The 17,525-nt window shown below is 61.2% G+C and overlaps 1 protein-coding gene across 5 annotated transcripts in view; it reads right to left on the bottom strand.

The window, feature by feature from the left end:
- The window catches only part of LOC139240629 (dynamin-1-like protein), a 46,906-nt gene extending 29,409 nt beyond the window's left edge, over window positions 1-17,497 (bottom strand). Inside the window, exons 1-7 of one of the 5 annotated variants that reach the window (XM_070869191.1) lie at window positions 13,637-13,851; window positions 11,795-11,945; window positions 7,467-7,505; window positions 5,720-5,766; window positions 4,997-5,068; window positions 1,142-1,228; window positions 1-159 (exon numbers count right to left, since the gene is read on the bottom strand). The exon at window positions 1-159 is cut by the window's left edge and continues 4 nt beyond it. In XM_070869191.1, the coding sequence (XP_070725292.1) occupies window positions 1-159; window positions 1,142-1,228; window positions 4,997-5,068; window positions 5,720-5,766; window positions 7,467-7,505; window positions 11,795-11,945; window positions 13,637-13,738 (657 nt within the window). In that variant the 5' untranslated portion in view covers window positions 13,739-13,851. Of the gene's footprint in view, window positions 160-1,141; window positions 1,229-4,996; window positions 5,069-5,719; window positions 5,767-7,466; window positions 7,506-11,794; window positions 11,946-13,636; window positions 13,852-17,403 lie in introns of those variants that run through there. The other 4 variants (XM_070869190.1, XM_070869188.1, XM_070869189.1 and 1 more) reach the window with 4 other exon arrangements.
- Between the last annotated feature and the right edge of the window lie 28 nt (window positions 17,498-17,525).

Below are 17,525 nucleotides of genomic sequence, written 5' to 3'. Positions count from 1 at the left end.
AGGGTCAACGTCCCTGGCCAGCTTCAGTGCCTCGGAGGTGGCCAAGTCTGTGTTTGCTGCCGTCACCGCCAGGATCAGGGAGTTGGGGTTACTTATGTACGTTCCCAGCATCTCACGGATCTGCTGTTCGATATCATGGGGCTGGTCTCCTACAGGAACCTGGAACCGAGCACAAGGTCAAGCACACAACACAGCTCCCTCCACACTGTCCCCATCAAACACTCCCAGGGCAGGTACAGGGGGTTAGATACAGAGTAAAGCTCCCTCTACACTGTCCCCATCAAACACTCCCAGGGCAGGTACAGGGGGTTAGATACAGAGTAAAGCTCCCTCCACACTGTCCCATCAAACACTCCCAGGGCAGGTACAGGGGGTTAGATACAGAGTAAAGCTCCCTCCACACTGTCCCATCAAACACTCCCGGGGCAGGTACAGGGGGTTAGATACAGAGTAAAGCTCCCTCTACACTGTCCCATCAAACACTCCCAGGGCAGGTACAGGGGGTTAGATACAAAGTAAAGCTCCCTCCACACTGTCCCATCAAACACTCCCAGGGCAGGTACAGGGGGTTAGATACAGAGTAAAGCTCCCTCCACACTGTCCCATCAAACACTCCCAGGGCAGGTACAGGGGGGTTAGATACAGAGTAAAGCTCCCTCTACACTGTCCCATCAAACACTCTCAGGGCAGGTACAGGGGGTTAGATACAGAGTAAAGCTCCCTCCACACTGTCCCATCAAACACTCCCAGGGCAGGTACAGGGGGTTAGATACAGAGTAAAGCTCCCTCTACACTGTCCCCATCAAACACTCCCAGGGCAGGTACAGGGGGTTAGATACAGAGTAAAGCTCCCTCTACACTGTCCCATCAAACACTCCCAGAGCAGGTACAGGGGGTTAGATACAGAGTAAAGCTCCCTCTACACTGTCCCAGGGCGGTGTTACACTCGCTGTTTGACAGCTCAATGCTCCCCCTCTCCCCTGCGAGCGGCCGAGTGGCAGAGTCCGATGTACAGAAGCAGAGATAGCATCTGCCATGGTTACCGGCAGGCAGTGGGGAGAATCGGGGCCCGGGACCCTCCTCAATTGCTCCCTACAGGCGCGAAGGGCGCAGTGAAGCAGCGCACTCAGCAGTGGCTTACCTTGGTGATGCCTGGCAGGTCGACAAGGGTCAGGTTGAGGATACTGGGCGAGTAAATCTTCAGGTGAATGGGCTCCGGACTGATACCCTTCCAACAAAAGAGACAGGCACGGCGTTGGAGGCGGTTCAGAGAAGGTTCATGAGGTTGATTCGTGTCAGCCGTGGCCCAGTGACACTCGCCTCTGGGTCAGAAAGTTGTGGGAGCGCCGCACTGTCGGAGGGGCGGTACTGAGGGAGTGCCGCACTGTCAGAGGGGCGGTACTGAGGGAGTGCCGCACTGTCAGAGGGGCGGTACTGAGGGAGTGCCGCACTGTCGGAGGGGCGGTACTGAGGGAGTGCCGCACTGTCGGAGGGGCGGTACTGAGGGAGTGCCGCACTGTCGGAGGGGCGGTACTGAGGGAGTGCCGCACTGTCGGAGGGGCGGTACTGAGGGAGTGCCGCACTGTCGGAGGGGCAGTACTGAGGGAGTGCCGCACTGTCGGAGGGGCAGTACTGAGGGAGTGCCGCACTGTCGGAGGGGCAGTATTGAGGGAGTGCCGCACTGTCGGAGGGGCGGTACTGAGGGAGCCCCGCACTGTCGGAGGGGCGGTACTGAGGGAGTGCCGCACTGTCGGAGGGGCGGTACTGAGGGAGCCCCGCACTGTCGGAGGGGCGGTACTGAGGGAGCGCCGCACTGTCGGAGGGGCGGTACTGAGGGAGCCCCGCACTGTCGGAGGGGCAATACTGAGGGAGTGCCGCCCGGTACTGAGGGAGCGCCGCACTGTCGGAGGGGCGGTACTGAGGGAGCGCCGCACTGTCGGAGGGGCGGTACTGAGGGAGTGCCGCCCGGTACTGAGGGAGCGCCGCACTGTCGGAGGGGCGGTACTGAGGGAGCCCCGCACTGTCGGAGGGGCGGTACTGAGGGAGTGCCGCCCTGTCGGAGGGGCAGTACTGAGGGAGTGCCGCACTGTCGGAGGGGCAGTACTGAGGGAGCGCCGCACTGTCGGAGGGGCAGTACTGAGGGAGTGCCGCCCTGTCGGAGGGGCAGTACTGAGGGAGCGCCGCACTGTCGGAGGGGCAGTACTGAGGGAGCGCCGCACTGTCGGAGGGGCAGTACTGAGGGAGCGCCACACAGTGCTGTCGGAGGGGCGGTACTGAGGGAGTGCCGGTACTGAGGGAGTGCCGCACTGCGCTGTCGGAGGGGCAGTACTGAGGGAGCGCCGCACTGTCGGAGGGGCAGTACTGAGCGAGCGCCGCACAGCGCTGTCGGAGGGGCAGTACTGAGGGAGCGCCGCACTGTCGGAGGGGCGGTACTGAGGGAGCGCCGCACTGTCGGAGGGGCAGTACTGAGCGAGCGCCGCACAGCGCTGTCGGAGGGGCAGTACTGAGGGAGCGCCGCACTGTCGGAGGGGCAGTACTGAGGGAGCGCCGCACTGTCGGAGGGGTGGTACTGAGGGAGCGCCGCACTGTCGGAGGGGCGGTACTGAGGGAGCGCCGCACTGTCGGAGGGGCGGTACTGAGGGAGCCCCGCACTGTCGGAGGGGCGGTACTGAGGGAACGCCGCACTGTCGGAGGGGCGGTACTGAGGGAACGCCGCACTGTCGGAGGGGCGGTACTGAGGGAGCCCCGCACTGTCGGAGGGGCTGTATTTCGGATGAGACGTTAAACCGAGGCCCCGTCTGCCCTCTCGGGTGGATGTAAAAGATCCCGGGGCCACTATTGGAAGAAGAGCAGGGGGAGTTCTCCCCGGTGTCCTGGGGCCAATATTTATCCCTCGACCAACATCACTAAAACAGACGATCTGGGTCATTATCACATCGCTGTGTGTGGGAGCTTGCTGTGCACAAATTGGCGTTTCCCACATTACAACAATGAGCGCACTCCGATAGTACGCCATTGGCTGTGAGGCGCTTTGGGACGTCCGGTAGTCGTGAAAGGCGGCAAATAAATTTAAGTCTTTGTTTCTTTAATTCCTGGGCTGAAGGGGTTGTCTTATGAGGAACGTTGAGCAGGTTGGGCCAGTTCTCAATTCCAAAGATTCACCTCCCTCTGAGTGAAGAAATTCCTCCTCATCTCAGTCCTAAATGGCCGACCCCTTATCCTGAGACTGTGTGACCCCTGGTTCTAGACTCCCCAGCCCCGGGGGGGAAACACCCTCCTTGCATCTACCCAGTCAATCCCCCTCACAATCCGACACGTTTCAATGAGACCCCCTCTCATTCTTCTAAACTCTAGAGAATATCGGCCCAGTCTGCTCAATCTCTCCTCATAGGACAATCGCCCCCATCCCAGGAATCAGTCCGGTGAATAACAACTTGAATTTATATAGCGCCTTTAACATAATGAAACGTCCCAAGATGCTTCATGGGAGTATTTTGTGACAAAAATACACAAGGAGAAATTAACGCAGGAGACCAAAAGCTGGGTCACAGAGGTGGGTTTTAAGGAGCGTCTTGAAGGAGGAGAGAGAGGCGGAGAGATTTAGGGAGGGAGTTCCAGAGCTTGGGGGCCCAGGCAACAGAAGGCACGGCCACCGATGGTGGAGCGATTATAATCAGGGATGGTCAGGGGGGCAGAATTAGAGGAGTGCAGAGATCTCGGGAGGTTTAGGGGCTGGAGGATCTTTGTTGCAATGCCTCCAAGGCATGTATGTTCCCGAAGACAGGAATGTGAACAACTGCTTAATCTGGCCTTTGTGCCGTTAGTTGAATGTCAGGGTGCCAGGACACTGGGAGAGAACGCGCTGTTCGATCTGGGATCTGAAGGCCTCCACCAGCACTGCATTATCCAGTGTCCTGTTCCTGGCATAAGAGTAAAGACGTCTTACTGCAACTGTACAGGCCCCTTGTGAGACCACACCTGGAGTATTGTGCACAGTTCTGGTCTCCTTACCTAAGGAAAGATATACCTGCTCAGTACTGCCCCTCCGACAGTGCGGGGCTCCCTCAGTACCGCCTCTCCGACAGTGCGGCGCTCCCTCAGTACCGCCCCTCCGACAGTGCGGGGCTCCCTCAGTACCGCCCCTCCGACAGTGCGGCGCTCCCTCAGTACCGCCCCTCCGACAGTGCGACACTCCCTCAGTACCGCCCCTCCGACAGGGCGACACTCCCTCAGTAGTGCCCCTCCAACAGTACAGCAATTATACAGGGCCTTGGTGAGACCACACCTGGAGTATTGTGCACTGTTCTGGTCTCCTTACCTAAGGAAGGATATACTCGCCATTGAGGGAGTGCAGCGAAGGTTCACCAGACTGATCCCTGGGATGGGGGTGATTGTCCTATGAGGAGAGATTGAGCAGACTGGGCCGATACTCTCTGGAGTTTAGAAGAATGGGAGGGGATCTCACTGAAACGTGTCGGATTGTGAGGGGGATTGACGGGGTAGATGCAGGGAGGGTGTTTCCCCCCCGGGGCTGGGGAGTCTAGAACCAGGGGGTCACACAGTCTCAGGATAAGGGCTCGGACATTTAGGACGGAGATGAGGAGGAATTTCTTCACTCGGAGGGAGGTGAATCTCTGGAATTCTCTGCCCCAGAGGGCAGTGGAGGCTCAGTCGTTGAGTATATTCAGGGCTGAGGTCGGTAGATTTTTGGACTCGAGGGGAATCGAGGGATCGGGCGGGAAAGTGGAGTTGAGGTCGAAGATCAGCGCGCGATCTGATTGGATGGCGGAGCAGGCTCGAGGGGCCGAATGGCCGACTCCTGCTCCTGTTTGTTCTGTTCTTGCGGTGCAGCTGTGTGTGAGGAGGGGCCATACTGATGTCTGGGCAGGGGGGGGGGGGCGGGGGCTGTATTTCGCAGTAATTCAATGGGCGTGAAGCACTGTGTTTGCGAATCTGTGTGGCACGGAGGCCAGTCACACGCTGGTTCTGTCCCTACCTTATTGGTACCCGACATCCGCTCGGTCTCACTCTCGATCTCCTGCCGCATCTGGTTAAAATCCGTGAAAATCTGCGGAGAGACATTAGCGCGGGTAAATTACCTCGCAAGGCCGCCCCCGAGAGAGCTCAGCCCCTCCCCGCCCCGAACCCCTGCTCCCTCGAAACCCAGCGCCTCCCCACCACAAACCCCTCGACCCCTTGGCCTCAGGCCCACGTACAGAGCCCGCAGTTAGAGAATCCAATGGGCACCCGCAGCTCTCTGGGGCAGAGAACTCCTGACGATTTCGGACCCTCTGAGAGAAGAAATTCCTCCTCATCTCTGCAGGGGGGGGGGATTAACCTGCAGTGTAGGAGTGTTCCCCCGGGGGGTGAGCTGAGGGGGGAGGGGATTAACCTGCAGTGTAGGAGTGTTCCCCCGGGGGGTGAGCTGAGGGGGGAGGGGATTAACCTGCAGTGTAGGAGTGTTCCCCCGGGGGGTGAGCTGAGGGGGGAATGGGATTAACCTGCAGTGTAGGAGTGTTCCCCCGGGGGGTGAGCTGAGGGGGGAGGGGATTAACCTGCAGTGTAGGAGTGTTCCCCCGGGGGGTGAGCTGAGGGGGGAGGGGATTAACCTGCAGTGTAGGAGTGTTCCCCCGGGGGGTGAGCTGAGGGGGGAGGGGATTAACATGCAGTGTAGGAGTGTTCCCCCGGGGAGTGGGCTGGGCAGGGGGGCACAGCTTACCTTGCTCCGGCAGTGTAGGAATGTTCCCCACTCCTCGTCGCTGATACCTGCCAAACACAAAAAGGAAAGGGTCGGCCATCAAACGGTGTCGTCTGCAATTTACAAGTGTCCACGGTCCCTGCACCGTGGTGGGACTGTACCCAGGCACTCCCCCCCCCCCCCCCCCCCCCCACCCCCCGACCCCCAGCTCACTCCAGGGCTCAACCCCCAACCCTTGCCTTACACCCCGACCTCACCCACCCGACCCCCGCCTCGCGCCCGGGCTCACCCCCCGACCCCGGGTTCACCCCCGGCCCCCGCCTCACCCCCGACCTGACCCCCCCCGACCCCCGCCTCACCCCCGACCTCACCCCCCCGACCCCCGCCTCACCCCCGACCTCACCCCCCCGACACTCAGCTCGCCCCCGACCTCACCCCCCGACCCCCGCCTCACCCCCGACCCTCACCTCGTCCCCGGGCTCACCCCCGACCCCAGCCTCACCCCCGACCTCACCCCCCGACCCCCGCCTCACCCCCGACCTCACCCCCCCGACACCCGCCTCACCCCCCCGACCCCCGCCTCACCCCCGAGCTCACCCCCCCGACCCCCGCCTCACCCCCGACCTCACCCCCCCGACCCCCGCCTCACCCTAGAGCTCACCCCCCCGACCCCCGCCTCACCCCCCCGACCCCCGCCTCACCCCCGAGCTCACCCCCCCGACCCCCGCCTCACCCCCCCGCCGACCTCACCCCCCCGACACTCAGCTCGCCCCTGACCTCACCCCCCCGACCCCCGCCTCACCCCCGACCCTCACCTCGTCCCCGGGCTCACCCCCGACCCCAGCCTCACCCCCGACCTCACCCCCGACCCCCGCCTCACCCCCGACCTCACCCCCCGACCCCCGCCTCACCCCCGACCTCACCCCCCCGACCCCCGCCTCACCCCCGACCCCAGCCTCACCCCCGACCTCACCCCCCCGACACTCAGCTCGCCCCCAACCTCACCCCCCCGACCCCCGCCTCACCCCCGACCTCACCCCCCCGACACTCAGCTCGCCCCTGACCTCACTCCCCCGACCCCCGCCTCACCTCACCCCCCCCGACACTCAGCTCGCCCCTGACCTCACTCCCCCGACCCCCGCCTCACCTCACCCCCCCGACATTCACCTCGTCCCCGGGCTCACTCCCGACCCCGGGTTCACCCCCCCGACCCCCGCCTCACCCCCCCCCCCCCCCCCGACTCTCACCTCGTCCCCGGGCTCACCCCCGACCCCAGCCTCACCCCCGACCTCACCCCCGACCCCCGCCTCGCGCCCGGGCTCACTCCCGACCCCGGGTTCAGCCCCCGACCCCCGCCTGACCGCTGACCCTGTGCTCAGCCCCAACCCCGACCTCACCCCCGACACCGACGTCACCCCCGACCCCCGCCTCACCCCTGACCCCGGGCTCACCCCCGACCCCAGATTCAACTCCGACCCCGGCCTCACCCTTGACCCTTGCTCCCAGCCCCACCCCCACCCCTGAACGTTACCACATCCCCGGTGAGGACACACACACACACCATGGTGGACACCGATGGGAAAGCAGTGAGCGTGAGGCAGATTATTGCGTACGGCGGGAGAGGAGATGAGATGGGTTTATTTGGACACGGCTCCGAGAGATGCAACACAAACGGCGGGCGAGGTGGATGTACGGTGGGCGAGGAATGAATGAAGCAGGGCTATGCTGATGCATGCAGTACAGATAGCCACACGTCAGGAGAGCAGACCTGGGTAGGTGGCAGGTCTCTTGTGGGAATGTCCAGCACCTGCGAAGCACAATCAGACACAAACAACCTGCATTTAAACAATCCCTTTCGCAACATCAGCAAAAAGCACTTTACGGCCGATGAAATTCGTTTGGAGGGCGCTCGCTGTTGCAATGTGGGAAACGCCAACCTGCGCACAGCAAGCTCCCACACACAGCGATGTGATAATGACCCGGATCGTCTGTTTTAGTGATGTTGGTCCAGGGATAAATATTGGCCCCAGGACACCGGGGAGAACTCCCCCTGCTCTTCTTCCAATAGTGGCCCCGGGATCTTTTACATCCACCCGAGAGGGCAGACGGGGCCTCGGTTTAACGTCTCATCCGAAATACAGCCCCTCCGACAGTGCGGCGCTCCCTCAGTACTGCCCCTCCGACAGTGCGGCGCTCCCTCAGTACTGCCCCTCCGACAGTGCGGCACTCCCTCAGTACTGCCCCTCCTACAGTGCGGCACTCCCTCAGTACCACCCCTCCGACAGTGCGGCGCTCCCTCAGTACCGCCCCTCCGACAGTGCGGGGCTCCCTCAGTACTGCCCCTCCGACAGTGCGGCGCTCCCTCAGTACCGCCCCTCCGACAGTGCGGCGCTCCCTCAGTACTGCCCCTCCGACAGTGCGGGGCTCCCTCAGTACCGCCCCTCCGACAGTGCGGCGCTCCCTCAGTACCGCCCCTCCGACAGTGCGGGGCTCCCTCAGTACCATCCCTCCGACAGTGCGGCGCTCCCTCAGTACCGCCCCTCCGACAGTGCGGCACTCCCTCAGTACCGCCCCTCCGACAGTGCGGCGATCCCTCAGTACCGCCCCTCCGACAGTGCGGCGCTCCCTCAGTACCGCCCCTCCGACAGTGCGGCGCTCCCTCAGTACCGCCCCTCCGACAGTGCGGCGCTCCCTCAGTACCGCCCCTCCGACAGTGCGGCGCTCCCTCAGTACCGCCCCTCCGACAGTGCGGCGCTCCCTCAGTACCGCCCCTCCGACAGTGCGGCGCTCCCTCAGTACCGCCCCTCCGACGGTGCGGCGCTCCCTCAGTACTGGCAGCGGGAGTGTCGGCCCTGGATTACGCGCGTCCCTGGAGTGGGGCAAATCGAGACTACATGCGAGGGGCCTGAAGCTTGCCAGGGTGACCAGTGCAGCAAAGAGAAGCGGTTTTCAGAGTACAGTGCAAGTGGTTGCAGTGTTATGCTTGGATTTTACGTGCTGATCAGCTCTTACTCAAGCTTTCAGTAACCTTGAGCTGATCGTTACCGGTTGCCTTGTTCCATAAAACTCACAGCTGTCCACAAGCTACAATACAGGAACATAATAACAGGAGGAGGCCGTTCAGCCCCTCGAGCCTGTTACATTAGGAACAGGAGGAGGCCGTTCAGCCCCTCGAGTCTGTTACATTAGGAACAGGAGGAGGCCGTTCAGCCCCTCGAGCCTGTTACATTAGGAACAGGAGGAGGCCGTTCAGCCCCTCGAGCCTGTTACATTAGGGACAGGAGGAGGCCGTTCAGCCCCTCGAGCCTGTTACATTAGGGACAGGAGGAGGCCGTTCAGCCCCTCGAGCCTGTTACATTAGGAACAGGAGGAGGCCATTCAGCCCCTCGAGTCTGGTACATTAGGAACAGGAGGAGGCCGTTCAGCCCCTTGAGCCTGTTACATTAGGAACAGGAGGAGGCCGTTCAGCCCCTCGAGCCTGGTACATTAGGAGGCCGTTCGGCCCCTCGAGCCTGTTACATTAGGAGGCCGTTCGGCCCCTCGAGCCTGTTACATTAGGGACAGGAGGAGGCCGTTCAGCCCCTCGAGCCTGTTACATTAGCGACAGGAGGAGGCCGTTCAGCCCCTCGAGTGTGTTACATTAGGAACAGGAGGAGGCCGTTCAGCCCCTCGAGCCTGTTACATTAGGAGCATGAGGAGGCCGTTCAGCCCCTCGAGCCTGTTACATTAGGAACAGGAGGAGGCCGTTCAGCCCCTCGAGTGTGTTACATTAGGAACAGGAGGAGGCCGTTCAGCCCCTCGAGCCTGTTACATTCGGAACAGGAGGAGGCCGTTCAGCCCCTCGAGCCTGTTACATTAGGAACAGGAGGAGGCCGTTCAGCCCCTCGAGCCTGTTACATTAGGGACAGGAGGAGGCCGTTCAGCCCCTCGAGCCTGTTACATTAGGGACAGGAGGAGGCCGTTCAGCCCCTCGAGCCTGTTACATTAGGGACAGGAGGAGGCCGTTCAGGCCCTCGAGCCTGTTACATTAGCGACAGGAGGAGGCCGTTCAGCCACTCGAGCCTGTTACATTAGGGACAGGAGGAGGCCGTTCAGGCCCTCGAGCCTGTTACATTAGCGACAGGAGGAGGCCGTTCAGCCCCTCGAGCCTGTTACATTAGGGACAGGAGGAGGCCGTTCAGCCACTCGAGCCTGCTGCACCATTCAATGAGATCAGGGCTGATCTGAGACCCAACTCCATCTACCCGTCTTGGGCCCATATCCCTTAATACCTTTGGTTAACAGAAAGCAATCATTCTGTGATCTGTGATTTGCGGAAGGGAGTTTCAAATTTATACCACATCCTGTGTGTAGAAATGTTTCCTAGTCACTCCCGAAAGGTTTGGCTCTAAGTATTAGACTCTGCCCTCTAGTCCTAGACTCCCCAACCAGTGGAGATAGTCTCTCTCTCTATCCACCCTAACTGTTCCCTTCAATACCCTGAAATCTTCGATCAGATCGCCCCTTAACCGTCTAAATCCCAGGGAATATTCCCCGCGTTTGTGTAACCTCTCCTTGTAATCTAACCCTTGGAGTCCGGGTATCGTTCTGGTAAACCCAGGCTCCTCCCTCCGAGGCCAGTATATCCTCCCTAAGGTGTGGTGCCCAGTGCTCCCAGTGCTCCAGGTGTGAGCTAACCAGGGCTCTATACAGCTGCAGCATAACCTCGACCTCCTAGTGTCATAGAAACATAGAAAATAGGTGCAGGAGTAGGCCATTCGGCCCTTCGAGCCTGCACCCCCATTCAATATGATCGTGGCTGATCATTCCCTCAGTATCCCACTCCTGCTTTCTCTCCATACCCCTTGATCCCTTTAGCCGTAAGGGCCACATCTAACTCCCTTTTGAATATATCTAACGAACTGGCCTCAACAACTCTCTGTGGTAGAGAATTCCACAGGTTCACAATTCTCTGAGTGAAGAAGTTTCTCCTCATCTCGGTCCTAAATGGCTTACCCCTTATCCTTAGACTGTGACCCCTGGTTCTGGACTTCCCCAACATCGGGAACATTCTTCCTGCATCTAACCTGTCCAGTCCCGTCAGAATTTTATATGTTTCTATGAGATCCCCTCTCATTCTTCTAAACTCCAGTGAATACAGGCCCAGTCGATCCAGTCTTTCTTCATATGTCAGTCCTGCCATCCCGGGAATCAGTCTGGTGAACCTTCGCTGCACTCCCTCAATAGCAAGAATGTCCTTCCTCAAGTTAGGAGACCAAAACTGAACACAATATTCCAGGTGTGGTCTCACCAAGGCCCTGTACAACTGCAGTAAGACCTCCCTGCTCCTATACTCAAATCCCCTCGCTATGAAGGCCAACATGCCATTTGCCTTCTTCACCGCCTGCTGTACCTGCATGCCAACCTTCAATGACTGATGTACCATGACACCCAGGTCTCGTTGCACCTCCCCTTTTCCTAATCTGTCACCATTCAGATAATATTCTGCCTTTGTGTTTTTGCCACCAAAGTGGATAACCTCACATTTATCCACATTATACTGCATCTGCCATGCATTTGCCCACTCACCTAACCTGTCCAAGTCACTCTGCAGCCTCTTAGCATCCCCCTCACAGCTCACACCGCCACCCAGCTTAGTGTCATCTGCAAACTTACGAGATATTACACTCAATTCCTTCGTCTAAATCGTTAATGTATATTGTAAATAGCTGGGGTCCCAGCACTGAGCCCTGCGGCACCCCACTAGTCACTGCCTGCCATTCTGAAAAGGACCCGTTTATTCCGACTCTCTGCTTCCTGTCTGCCAACCAGTTCTCTATCCACGTCAGTACATTACCCCCCGATACCACGTGCTTTAATTTTGCTCACCAATCTCTTGTGTGGGACCTTGTCAAAAGCCTTTTGAAAGTCCAAATACACCACATCCACTGGTTCTCCCTTGTCCACTCTGCTAGTTACATCCTCAAAAAATTCCAGAAGATTTGTCAAGCCTGATTTCCCCTTTCATAAATCCATGCTGACTTGGGCCGATCCTGTCACTTGTGTCCTAGTCCGCTGGACGTATGCTGGGGAATGGTCAGTTGGAGTGTCCCTCACCAGTGTCGCCGCTCGCTGCCTCTTTCCGCTCCTCGGCCGAGGCCACGTTGACCAGTTGGAGGATGAGGGGTCGGCGGGTCACGATGCCGGATCCGCGGGGAAGGAAGTCTCGGCCCATGATGCTCTCCAACACCGAGCTCTTGCCGCTGCTCTGTGACCGGGCGGAGAGGGAGAGAGTTAACCGCTGGCGCCGTTTCCCCGAGGCAGTGCCGGGGTCACCGGGCGACCTCACCGCCCACACACTGGGGTCACCGGGCGACCTCACCGCCCCCCACACTGGGGTCACCGGGCGACCTCACCGCCCCCCACACTGGGGTCACCGGGCGACCTCACCGCCCCCCACACTGGGGTCACCGGGCGACCTCACCGCCCCCCACACTGGGGTCACCGGGCGACCTCACCGCCCCCCACACTGGGGTCACCGGGCGACCTCACCACCCACACACTGGGGTCACCGGCGACCTCACCGTCCACACACTGGGGTCACCGGGCGACCTCACCGTCCACACACTGGGGTCACCGGGCAACCTCACCATCCACACACTGGAGTCACCGGGCGACCTCAGCGCCCCCCCACACTGGGGTCACCGGGCGACCTCACCGCCCCCCCCCACACTGGGGTCACCGGGCGACCTCACCGCCCCCCCCCACACTGGGGTCACCGGGCGACCTCACCGCCCAGGCACTGGGGTCACACTCTTCCTCAGGCCCTTCCTGCTCCCCTCAGGTCCCTCCCCTTCTATTAATAGGCTCCTCCTCCAGGCCCCTCCCACTCAGCCCCATCCTCTCAGCCAGTCCCCTCCTTCTTCCTCAGCCCCTCCCCACGGGCCAGCCCCTCCCCCTCAGCCCCAGGTCCCTCCCCCTGTCCCCCAGGTCCATCCCCCTCAGCCCTCCCCGACCCCCGGCCCATCCTCCTCAGGCCCCTTAGTTCCCCCAGGCCCCTCCCCTCTTCCACAGGCCCCTCCCACCAAGGCCTCTCCCCCAGGCCCCGCCCCCTCAGTCCCCTGGCCCCGCCGCCTCATTTCCACCAGGCCTCGCCCCTCCTCCTCAGGCCCCTCCCCCAGTGCCCCAGGCTCCTCCCCCTCAGTCCCCCACCCAGGCCCCTCCCCCAGGCCCCTCCCTCCAGTGTCCCAGGCCCAGCCCCTCAGGTTCCATCCCTCAGTTCCCCAGGTCCCTCCCCTCCCCCTCATGCCCCTCCCCCTCAGTCCCCCCTCCCCCAGGCCCCTCCCCCTCAATCACCCCTCTCCCCCAGGCCCCTCCCCCCAGTGTCCCAGGCCCCTCCCCCTCAGTCCCTCCCTCCCCCAGGCCCCTCCCCTCAGTCCCCTTGCCCCCCCAGGCCCCCCCTCAATCCCCAGTCTCCCCTCCCCCTAAGTCCCCCCTCCCCCAGTACCCTCCCCCAGGCCCCTCCCCCCAGTGTCACAGGCCCCGCCCCTCAGGCTCCATCCCTCAGTCCCCCCTCCCCCAGTCCCCTTGCCCACCCAGGCCCCCCCTCAATCCCCAGGCCCCTCCCCCTCAGTTCCCCCTTCCCCCAGGCCCCTCCCCCTCAGTCCCCCCTCCCCCAGGCCCCTCCCCCTCAGTCCCCCCCTCCCCCCAGTCCCCTCCCCCCAGTCCCCTTGCCCACCCAGGCCCCTCCCCCTCCCCAGGCCCGCCCCCCAGTGTCCCAGGCCCCTCCCCTCAGTCCCCAATCCCCAGTCCCCTCCCCCTCAATCACCCCCCTCCCCCAGGCCCCTCCCCCCAGTGTCACAGGCCCCGCCCCTCAGGCTCCATCCCTCAGTCCCCCCTCCCCTCAGTCCCCTTGCCCCCCCAGGCCCCTCCCCCTCCCCAGGCCCCGCCCACACACACCTGGCTGCCCACCACCACGATCTGCGGCAGCTGCACCAGCTCAGCGCCCACCGTGCCGAAGATCTCCTGCAGTTTGTTGATGACGGGGATCAGGGTGTCCATGGCTCTCGCTCTCTGCTTCAAACCCCAACCGCCGACCTCCCCTGCCTTTCCATTGGTTGCAAGCCCCGTCAATCACCCGCGTCCCCGCCTCTCTCCACCTCGCATTGGCCCCTGCCCGGTCCCTCCGCCGCCCCATTGGCGGAGCCGGCCGTCAACCCAAGGACGGGCCGTATCCTGCGCTCCGATTGGCTGCTCCGCGCGAGCGCTCCCCCCAACCGCGCTAATGCCCGCCTCCCTCCGCCTGCGATTGGTGCGGTTCATTATCCTGGCGCGAGCTTATTGGCCCAGCGCATGTCAATCAACATAGCGGATACCATCCCGGCAAGCTGATTGGACGAGCCTTTCTTCTGCCCATTCCCACCCCACGTGCCTCCTCGCGCCTCCTCTCTGATTGGCTCCAAGCACAACAATCCCGCCTCCCTGCACCTCCGATTGGTTCAGCCGCCGGTCGACGGCTCAATCTGATTGGCTAATCAGCCTGTCGATCAATTGATCAACCGGCCCCGCTAATTGGCTGAAAGCCCCGTCAATCTAGCCTTCCCCCCCCACTCCCCCTCCTATTGGTTCAGCTATTCCCTCGTTCGTAGGTGAAGGGAGCTGTCCATCCTGGCAGCTATACAGACCATTGGCTGAGGCAGCTGTCAGTCACGGTGGCCCAACCCCACAGGGGTGGGCAGGTCCGAGAGGGACGGGCCCAGCCAATGGGGGGAGGGCGGCTCCTGTAATGGGCACAGGAGGATCCCATTCGGCCCCTCGAGCCCGTGCCGGCTCTGCGAACGATCGATCCCGTTAGCCGCACTCCCACCCGCAAATATTTCCCCGCAAATATTTCCCCCTTCCGAGGAGTTATCCAATTCCCGTCAACTCCCTCCGTTGCCTAGCGACCGACTCCATCCCGCTCCCGGACATCTTCCCCAGGCTGAGCCAGGCGGTTCGCAACCCTGGGCGTCACCTTTGACCCCCGGAAGGAGCTCCCGACCCCATCTCCGCGGCAGAAGGTCACAAGAACAGAAGAAATAGGAGCAGGAGTCGGCCATTCGGCCCCTCGAGCCTGCTCCGCCATTTAATACGATCATGGCTGATCCGATCATGGACTCAGCTCCACTTCCCTGCCCGCCCCCTTATCGGTTAAGAAACTGTCTATCTCTGTCTTAAATTTATTCAATGTCCCGGCTTCCACAGCTCTCTGAGGCAGCGAATTCCACAGATTTACAACCCTCTGAGAGAAGAAATTCCTCCTCATCTCAGTTTTAAATGGGCGGCCCCTTATTCTAAGACCATGTCCCCCTAGTTCTAGTCTCCCCCATCACTGGGAACATCCTCTCTGCATCCACCTTGTCGAGCCCCCCTCATAATCTGATACGTTTCGATAAGATCACCTCTCATTCTTCTGAATTCCAATGAGTACAGGGCCAACCTGCTCAACCTTTCCTCGTAAGTCAACCCCCTCATCCCCCGGATCAACCGAGTGAACCTTCTCTGAACTGCCTCCAAAGCAAGTATATCCGTTCGTAAATACGGAAACCAGAACTGCACGCAGTACTCCAGGTGTGGCCTCACCAATACCCTGTATAACTGGAGCAAGACTTCCCTGCTTTTATACTCCATCCCCTTTGCAATAATACTCTATCAAAACCCTTTGTAATTTTGAGCGCATATATTTAATCTCCCCTCAACCTTCTCTGCTCCACTGAAGGCCCTCATCCCCGGAACCATTCTGGTCAAGTTTCTCCGCACCCTCGCCAGGGCATCCTTAAGGCCCATCCTCCCGACAGTGCGGGGCCCAGAATTGGCCACATTGCTCCAGTTGAGGCCGTACCAGTGTTCTGTAAAAGGTTCGCCATACTTGTTTTTGCACGGTTTATAAAGATAGGAAGTATTTGGCCGAGAAGATCTTACAACCACACGTATGCCGACTCCCACCTCCGTAACATTGCCCCTGCACGCACCTGCGTCAGCTTATCCACTGCTGAAGCCCTCATCTGTGTCTTTGTCACCTGTAGAACTGACTATTCCAACTCACTCTTCAAGTAGACTGCATTTCTCCAGCCTCTTTCACCATCTCAGGACGTCCCAAAACGCCTCACAGCCAATGAAATGCTCTTTTTGAAGCGTAGTCACTGTTGTAATGTAGGAAATGCGACAGCCAATTTGTGCACAGCAAGCTCCCACAAAAAGCAATGTGATAATGACCCAGATCGTCTGTTTTAGTGATGTTGGTTGACGGGTAAATATAGGCCCCAGGACACCGGGGAGAACTCCCCCTGCTCTTCTTCCAATAGTGGCCGTGGGATCTTTTACATCCACCCGAGAGGGCAGACGGGGCCTCGGTTTAATGGCTCATCTAAAAGACGGCACTTGGAACAGTGTGGCACTCCCTCAGTACCGCCCCTCCGACAGTGCGGCGCTCCCTCAGTGCTGCCCCTCCGACAGTGCGGCACTCCCTCAGTACTGTCCCTCCGACAGTGCGGCACTCCCTCGGTAACGCCCCTCCGACAGTGCGGCACTCCCTCTGTACCGCCCCTCCGACAGTGCGGCGCTCCCTCAGTACTGTCCCTCCGACAGTGCGGCGCTCCCTCAGTACTGTCCCTCCGACAGTGCGGTGCTCCCTCAGTACTGCCCCTCCGACAGTGCGGGGCTCCCTCAGTACTGCCCCTCCGACAGTGCGGGGCTCCCTCAGTACTGCCCCTCCGACAGTGCGGCACTCCCTCGGTACCGCCCCTCCGACAGCGCAGTACGGCGCTCCCTCGGCACCGCCCCTCCGACAGTGCGGCACTCCCTCAGTACCGCCCCTCCGACAGTGCGGCGCTCCCTCAGTACTGCCCCTCCGACAGTGCGGCACTCCCTCAGTACCGCCCCTCCGACAGTGCGGCACTCCCTCGGTACCGCCCCTCCGACAGCGCACCCTCGGCACCGCCCTCCCCAATCGTGGGCAGGGCTGTATAAGGGAAGTGCGTTGAGGGCTGCAGATAGCCACCTTGGCCAGTCGGCTAAGCAGGGCCATGGGGAGGTCCCCCTCCAAGGCCGATATAACCTTCCTGAGCCTCAGCGCTGAACGCAGATAATGGACAAAGAACAGATGCGTGCGAGTATTATTTTAAAAATATAGATGTATATTTTGGTTAAAAAGGACATCATTATAATTGAACACCGCATCACCAGAGCGATCCTTTCGATCAGGGGTCATTTATTGCCTTTGACAGCAATCTGCTCCTCGTCATGCAGTCCGTCTCATTGGAGGTCATCGCGAGCGCAGCGGGGAAATGAGGGCGTGGCCTCCGGGGGCGTGACCTCCAGTGGGGGGGGCGTGACCTCTGGGTCGTGACCTTCGGGAGGGGCGTGACCTCCGGGAGGGCGCGGGGACCGTGACATCACCACGAGGGGCACCGTGACTTCCAGAGGGCGTGACCTCTGAGGGCGGGGGACCGTGACCTGTTGGGGCGTGACCTCAGGGCGCGGGGGACCACGACATCGCTGCGCGGGGGGGGGGTTGTGACATCAGCGGAACGGTCCATTTGCAGGGGGGATTGCGGTGGGGATCGCAGTTAAGGGGGTTGGTGTAATCTTGCCAGGAGGGGAGGGGGGTTCGGCCGGTGGGAGGGGCAGCTGGTTTAAGCTGTCGACACCACCCCCCCCCCCCCCGCCCCACCATTCCCTCCCCTTACCCCCGGCAGCCAGGCCCAGTGAGCCCCCTCCATCGCTCAGGCTCCGGGGGGTGAGAGGTCGCAGGGCGCGCCCCGAACCCCGGCCGCCCAGCATAAAACGGGCGCTGGATTATCTCCCCGGC

The sequence above is a fragment of the Pristiophorus japonicus genome, chromosome 32, assembly GCF_044704955.1.
Source record: "Pristiophorus japonicus isolate sPriJap1 chromosome 32, sPriJap1.hap1, whole genome shotgun sequence".
NCBI classification, from domain to species: Eukaryota; Metazoa; Chordata; class Chondrichthyes; family Pristiophoridae; genus Pristiophorus; species Pristiophorus japonicus.
The sequence above is the reverse complement of the archived record's forward strand: the minus strand, read 5'-3'. Positions and strand labels throughout refer to the sequence as shown.